At 70.1% G+C, this 7,142-nt stretch overlaps 1 protein-coding gene across 4 annotated transcripts; it reads right to left on the bottom strand.

Annotated features, from left to right (window-relative positions):
- Window positions 1-903: 903 nt before the first annotated feature.
- On the bottom strand, window positions 904-7,142 carry THRA (thyroid hormone receptor alpha). Of its 4 annotated transcripts, none has more exons than XM_086478082.1 (8): window positions 7,076-7,142; window positions 5,758-5,832; window positions 4,287-4,404; window positions 4,037-4,184; window positions 3,633-3,838; window positions 3,054-3,200; window positions 2,696-2,954; window positions 904-1,155 (listed from the first exon to the last, which is right to left on the bottom strand). In XM_086478082.1, the coding sequence occupies exons 1-8, from the start codon at window positions 7,126-7,128 to the stop codon at window positions 905-907; spliced, it is 1,257 nt and encodes a 418-aa protein (XP_086334208.1). In that variant the 5' UTR covers window positions 7,129-7,142; the 3' UTR covers window position 904. The 4 variants fall into 4 exon arrangements, with proteins under 4 accessions (XP_086334208.1, XP_086334209.1, XP_086334207.1 ...); XM_086478083.1 differs by having other exon boundaries at window positions 4,287-4,387; window positions 5,771-5,832; XM_086478081.1 differs by having other exon boundaries at window positions 4,287-4,434; window positions 5,776-5,832.

The following is a 7,142-nucleotide window of genomic DNA, read 5'->3' as shown; positions in this document are numbered from 1 at the left end:
GGAAAACAACAGAAAAAGGACAACGGAAAAGGTGGGGGTGTGGGGGGGGCGGCTGCAGCGGGTCCCCACGGCCCCCACCCCCCCCGCGTCCCGCAGCGCCCACCGTCTGCCGGCGCTTGGCACAAAATCGTCTCCTCTCAGCCCAAAAAAAAAAAAAAAAAAAAGAGAAAACCAAAGCCCCGAAATCTGGCCCCGAATTTAGGGGGGGGGTGGGATGGGGGGGCGGGGGGGGCCACCCCAGCCGGGGCAGCCCCAGAGGCCAGCAGGCTGGAGGAGGGGGGGGGGGGGCATCCACCAGCCCTGCACCTCCATGGGCTGGGGTCCCCCTCGCCGCTGCTGTGCCCCCTGTGCGCCCCACCCTGCTATTGGGGGGGGGGGGTGTCTTGGCCCCCCCCCGGCCCCCCTGCTGCTGCCCAGCCAAAAGTGCATGTGGCCGCGGCCCCCCCTGGCCGGGGCAGCCTCTCCCTGTGCAGCCCAGAGCCCCCTCCTCTCCTCTGCTCTTCCTCCTCCTCCTCCTCCTCCTCCTCCTCCTCCTCTCTCCTTCCAAAGTGCAGTTAGTTTAATATTTTAGCCTCTCAGGGAGGGAAATAAATGCTTAAAAAATAATAATCTAAGAAGAGAAGGACAATAAAGGAAACGCTCGACCGTCGGGGCCCTTCCCTGTGCAAACAAACAAAATTCGTCAAGTCCTGGGGCGCGGGGGGGCGCGGCGGAGGGGGCAGCCGTGGGGGGCACAGCGGGACCCCCACCCTGGGCACAGCACCCCCCTGCCCTCGCCCCTTGGGGGTTGGGGCAGGGATAAGAAAAAAATTTTTTTTGAGGGGGGGGTGGGGGCAGGGAGAGGCAGAGCAGGGTGGAGGGGTGGGAGGTGGGCACGGGGTGGGGGGTGGGGGGGGTGGCAGCCCTACACCTCCTGGTCCTCGAAGACCTCGAGGAAGAGGGGGGGGAAGAGCTCGGTGGGACACTCCACCTTCATGTGCAGGAAGCGGCTGGCGTGGCAGGCGCCGATCATCCGCAGATCCGTCACCTTCATCAGCAGCTTGGGCCAGAAGTGGGGAATGTTGTGTTTGCGGTAGTTGATGTAGTGCTCGAAGGCCAGCAGGTACGTCTCCTGGCACTTCTCGATCTTCTCCACGCAGATCAGCCCCGTCCGGTCTGCGGGCACACACAGTCCGGCATCCAGGATCGAGGGCGTTCGCCCTCCCGCAAGGCTGCGTGTCCCACACGGGCCCCCCCCCCCCCCCCGCCTTGGGTGTTGGGGTGCCTGCCCTGTAGACCCCCCCCTTCAGCCTGGCGTGGCTCCCCGGGACATCAAGGTGCTCACCCCGTGGCTCCTAGGGATTGGGGTGCCCACCCGTTGCACCCCCAGGCTGCTGCAGCACTGGGGATTGGGGTGCCCACCCCGTGGCTCCTGGGCACTGGGGAGCCCACCCGCTGCACCCCCAGGCCGCTGTGGCACTGGGGTGCCCATCCCATGGCTCCTAGGGATTGGGGTGCCCACCTGTTGCACCCCCAGGCTGCTGCTGCACTAGGGACTGGGAAGTCCACCCGTTGCACCCCCAGGCTGCTGCAGCACTGGGGATTGGGGTGCCCACCCTGTGGCTCCTGGGCACTGGGGAGCCCACCCACTGCACCCTCAGGCCGCTGTGGCACTGGGGTGCCCACCCTGTGGCTCCTAGGGATTGGGGTGCCCACCCGTTGCACCCCCAGGCTGCTGCTGCACTGGGGATTGGGGTGCCCACCCCGTGGCTCCTGGGCACTGGGGAGCCCACCCACTGCACCCCCAGGCTGCTGTGGCACTGGGGTGCCCACTCTGTGGCTCCTAGGGATTGGGGTGCCCACCTGTTGCACCCCCAGGCTGCTGCGGCACTGGGCACTAGGGTGCCCACCCCGTGGCTCCTAGGGATTGGGGTGCCCACCTGTTGCACCCCCAGGCTGCTGCGGCACTGGGCATTGGGGTGCCCACCCCATGGCTCCTGGGCATTGGGGAGCCCACCCGTTTCACCCCTTCCAGCCTGGCACAGCTCCCCAGGGCACTGGGAATTAGGGTGCTCACCCCCCATTCCCCCAGCACAGCTCCCCAGGGGCATTTGGGTGCCCACCCCCTGCACCCTCAGCTTGTAGGGTCTCAGCACTTCAGCGCCCACCCTGCGAGCTCCCGGCTGTGCCCACCTCTGAGGGCTCACGGCATCAAGCTGCCCAACCCCACGGACCCCAGGGTGCCCACCCCATACACCCTCAAAGCCAGGGGGCACAGTTTCCCCAGGGTGCCCACCCCATGCACCCCCAGGATACTGGGGGCTCTGACATTAGGGTGCCCACCCAACGCACCCCTAAGACACTTGAGGGTTCTGGACACCCGGGCGCCCACCCAACGCACCCCCAAGATGCTGGGGACTCTGCGCACCGGGGGTGCCCACCCCACGCACCCTATGGTTCCCCACGCACCAGGGTGCCCACACCCTCAAAGCCAGGGGGCACAGTTTCCCCAGGCTGCCCACCCCATGCACCCCCAGGACACTGAGGGTTCTGGGCACCAACACACCCCCAAGATGCCGCGGGCTCTGCGCACCGGCGGTGCCCACCCCACGCACCCTATGGTTCCCCACGCACCAGGTTGCCCACCCCATTCCCCCCCCCCCCCCCCCCCCTCACCAGCCCCCCGGGGGCGGGGGGCAGACACCGATGCGGCTACCTGAGGACATGAGCAGCACGGCCTGGAGCAGGGCCACCTCGGTGTCGTCCAGGTTGAAGGCAGAGAGGGACTTGCCCAGGTCGAAGATGGCGTCGGAGACGACGCCGAGGCCGCCGTTCTTGAGCTGCTCCCGCTTGACGGCCATCTCCCCGCTCAGCGTCAGCGTCTCGCTCTCGGGGTCGTAGCGCACGGCCGCCCGCAGCGACATGATCTCCATGCAGCAGCCCTTCAGCAGGATGATCTGGTCTTCGCAAGGCAGCTGGGGAGGGGGCGACGGCGTCAGCAGCGGGTGGGGAACCGCTGCAGCCCACCCCCACCCCCCCCCCCACCGACCCCCAACCCCCGCCACCCTCTTTACCTCCGAAAACATGGGCAGTTTTTTGGCAAAGTCGACCACGCGGGTGATGGCCGGGGTGATGATTTTTGTAAACTCGCTGAACGCCTCCAGGTCGACTTTGTCCCCGTCGGGCATGGAGGCCATGGGCGACTGGCCGATGTCCTCGGGCTGTGGGGACAGATGGCGGGGTTGGGAGAGGGGAGCGTGGCTGTATCCCCCACCCCGCCCACCCCAAGACCCCCATCGCAGTGCGGGGGGGGGAAACCGAGGCAGGGCTGTGGGTGCAGGGCAGCAGCCAGGAGAGGGAGCTGTGTGCCAGCGCTGCCGTGGGGACAGGGCCACCCAGCAGGGCACAGCTGTCCCCTTCGGTCACCGCTCACCCCTTAACCCCTCTCTGGGGGGGGTGACAAGCTCAAGGACACCCAGCGACGTCCCAAACCCCTGGCGCGGGGGCACGGTGAGCACTGCCCGCCACACGTGCACCGAGCGTGCGGGTGCTCAGCTGACACCATGCCAGGGCGGAGGGCGTCCCGGGGTGGTGGTGGCGGTGGTGGTGGTCTCCTCCCCCCCCCCCTCCCATCCCTCTCCCCGTGCCCTCACCAGGAATTTCCGCTTCTGCTTCCAGTGGCTGCCCTGGGCGTTGGTGCTGCGGTGGGCCTCCGTCACCACGTGGATCAGCTCCCACTCCTCCGCGCTGGGGTTGGGGCGATGCTGCAGCGACTTGATCATCTCCTCCTTCCGCCGCCGCTCCCGGTTCTCCTCGATCAGCTTCCGCTTCGCTACCCGCTTCGAGTCATCCAGCACCACTGCCGGGACAACACCCCCCCCCCCCTCGGCCCCGTCAGCCCCCCAAGGCTCCCCGCACCCCGACCCACCGCCCCGACACCCCCAGCCCGCTCCGGCAGCTGCACCAGGCACCCCAACCCGCCGCCAGCCGTGCCGGGACCCCCCAAGCCGTCCCCACGGCGGCAGCCCCGCGCCCCGCCGGTGCCCCCCGCACTCACGGTCCATGGCCATGCCCACGGAGATGCACTTTTTGAAGCGGCAGAGCTGGCACTGGTTGCGGGTGATCTTGTCGATGACGCAGCAGCCATCGTACTTGCAGGAGTAGGTGGGGTGCAGGTTCTTCTGGATGGTCCGACGGAAAAAGCCCTGGGGACAGTGGCGGGGGGGGGACGATGAGCCCCGGTGAGCCCCCCCCCCCCCCCCCGCCCCCGCTTACCCCCCCCCCTGCCCGCCCCCCTGCCCTCTCACCTTGCAGCCCTCGCAGGTGATGCAGCGGTAGTGGTAGCCGGTGGCTTTGTCCCCGCACACCACGCACTGTTCATCTTTGTCCAGGTAACTAGGGATGTACCCTGCGGGGCGCCACGCGTCAGGGACGCCCCCCCAGTGAGCCCCGCTGCTGCCACCGCCGCGCCCACCGCTCCGTGCCTCAGTTTCCCTCTGCGGCAGCAGCTGCCCCCAGCCCTGTCACTGCCCACCGCCCTGTTGCGGGCAGCCCCGGCATGGGAAGAGTTAAAACTGGGGGAATGGGGGGCTGGGGGGGCGGGGGCTGCCTGAGCCCCCCGCAGCAATAAAGCTCCCTTTATCCGGCTGGCTGAGGGGGGGTGTCCCCGTCCCCCCCAGCACACAATGGCCCACTGTCCCCGCTATTGTCCGGGGTCCCCCAGGCTGGCAGCCCAGGAACCAGCGCCCCCCCCCCCCCTTTATGGGGAAACTGAGGCACAAAGCACCCACGATGCACGGTGGGGTGTCCCCAGCACCCCGGGATTCCCCACACCACCACACCCCCCCCGAGATGGAGCGAACCCAAGCGTGGGAGCCCTGAGAGCCCACCCTGAGGGTGCCGGATGCGGGGGGGGGGGGGGAGGGCCGGGTCCTCCCCCCACCCCGAGAGCGGGGAGGGGTGCGGGGGGGGGGATGGGCTGAGAGCCGGCCGCCCGGGTCCCTCCACCGGCCCCTCCTCCCACCCGGCAGGATCCCGCCGGCGCCGGCCGCTCCCCGCTGGGGAATGGGGCAGGGCTGGGGGGCAGCGCCCGGCCGGGCCCCCCTTATCTCCCACCCCAGGGTGCTGCCGGGCCCGATAGCACCGGCCCGGAGGGGGACGGGCACCCCACGGGGACGTGGGTGCTTGGGGTCCCCGCTGGGGATGTGCCCGTGGGACCCAGCAGGGATGTGGGGTGCTGGAAGGCGGGGGGGGAAGGCAGGAGAGTGGGGTGCCCGTGGGACCCTGGGGGGCCTGGCAAGGACATGGGGTACCCAGCAGACCCTGGGGAACCCAGTAGAGACATCGGGGACCCCGGGGTGCCCACCAGGGACATGGGGGTGCCCATGGCACCTTGGGGGACCCAGTAGAGACATTAGGGACCCCGGGGTGCCCACCAGGGACATGGGGGTGCCCGTGAGACCCTAGGGGACCCAGCAGCGACATTGGGGACCTGGGGGGTGCCGGTGGGACACCGAGGGACCCAGCAGCGACATTGGGGACCCCGGGGTGCCCACCAGGGACACGGGGGTGCCCATGGGACCCTGGGGGACCCAGGGGAGTCATTGGGGACCCCGGGGTGCCCACCAGGGACACGGGGGTGCCCGCAGGATGCAGGCAGGACACGCGGCGCCTGCGGAACCCGGTGAGGACGCGGGGTGCCCGGGGGACCCGAGGGTGCCCGACAGGGTCCTGGAGCACCCAGGGGACCCCCGGGGGTGCCCGGCGGGGGGGTCCCGGGGGGAGCCCGTACCTGACATGCTGCTCTTCACCAAACATTGGCTGCTCTTTCTTTTGCGCTTCCCATCCAGCCACCTGCGGGAGGGGACCGGGCTGGGACCGAGCCCCACGGCCCCCCAAAGCCCCCCACAGCCCGGGACCGCCCCCCACCCGCAGCGGGGCACCCCTCACCCCGGGGGTCCCGGGCAGGGGCGATGCCAGGGGCGGGGACGGGCAGTGGGGTGCCAGGGGTGCAGGGTGAGGCGGGGGGCGCTGGGGACCCCCCACCCGGGACACGGCGTCGCGCGGGAATGGAGGGGGGGGGGGGGGGGGGGCTCAGGCGGGGCTGGGGGGGGGGGGGGGAGGGAAGGGAAAGGGTGGGCGGTGGAGGAGGGGAAGGGAAGGGGTGGAGGGTGGGGGAGGGGCAGGGAAAGGCTGGGGGAGGGGAGAGAGTGGGGGAGGGGCTCATTTACAGTCAAAGACAAAATGTCCTTTTGGCTCAGCGGGGAAGTGACATCAGAGGGGCTCAGCCAATGGCTGGCGGCGGGGGTCCGCGCCTCGCCCGCACGGCACCAGCCCATTGGCGGAGGGGCTTGGTGCGGCCGGGCCGGGGGGGGGGGGGGGCCCGACGCCGCGGGGATGGGCACCTGCGGGCGGCTGGGGGGGGGGGTCCCGCACCCAGGGGCGCGGCACAGGGCGGGGGGGTCCCAGGCTCCAGCCCAAGGTGACCCCGGGCCTGGCTCCCCCCGGGGCACGTGAGAGCCGGCGGCCCTCCCGAAATAGCCCCGGGACAGGGTGGCCCAAGGGGCCCCGGCCGGGAAGGGGGCGGCTGGGAGAGGCCCCCGCGGGGAGACGCAGGGGGCACGGACACGAGTGGGGGACGCGGGGGCGTGGGGTGCAGGGGGACACCCCGGGCACGGACACAGGCACAACCGTGCAGGGATGCAGGGGGACACAGGGGGCACGGGGACGCACGGGGACACTTGGGGACACACAAGCCATGAGTATGCACTGGGTACGGCGACACACTGGGCATGGGGACAGGGAGGACGCTGGCGTGCACAGGGCGTGGGGACACGTGGGGCCACACAGGGCGCGGACACGGACACGGCCACACAGGGACGTGTGGGGACACAGAGGGCATGAGGATACACCGGACATGGGGACACACATGGCATTAGCATGCACAGCGCATGGACATCTGCACGGCCACACGGGGATGCACAAACACATAGGGCATTGGCACGCACAGGGTATGGGGACACACGGGGACACATGGGGCACGGTGGTGCAGGGGCAGCAGGGGCAGTGCTCATGTGGGCGCAGGTCGGGGACTCACCGGGTGTCCTCTGGCTCCGACAGCGGGTCCAGGGTGCTGGGCTTCTGTTCCATTCACCGCAATTCCA

This window comes from Leptosomus discolor, chromosome 25, assembly GCF_034619465.1.
Source record: "Leptosomus discolor isolate bLepDis1 chromosome 25, bLepDis1.hap2, whole genome shotgun sequence".
Lineage (NCBI taxonomy): Eukaryota > Metazoa > Chordata > Aves > Leptosomiformes > Leptosomidae > Leptosomus > Leptosomus discolor.
This window is presented reverse-complemented; position numbering and strand designations above follow the sequence as displayed.

Bases quoted from the DNA above. Each gene is read 5' to 3' on its own strand.
- THRA (XM_086478081.1), bottom strand. From the start codon at position 7,128: ATGGAACAGAAGCCCAGCACCCTGGACCCGCTGTCGGAGCCAGAGGAC. The intron at 5,833-7,075 runs GTGAGTCCCCGA...CCCCTCCCGCAG, and splicing joins TCGGAGCCAGAGGACACCCG to GTGGCTGGATGGGAAGCGCA. The intron at 4,185-4,286 runs GTGAGAGGGCAG...CACTGTCCCCAG, and splicing joins TCACCTGCGAGGGCTGCAAG to GGCTTTTTCCGTCGGACCAT.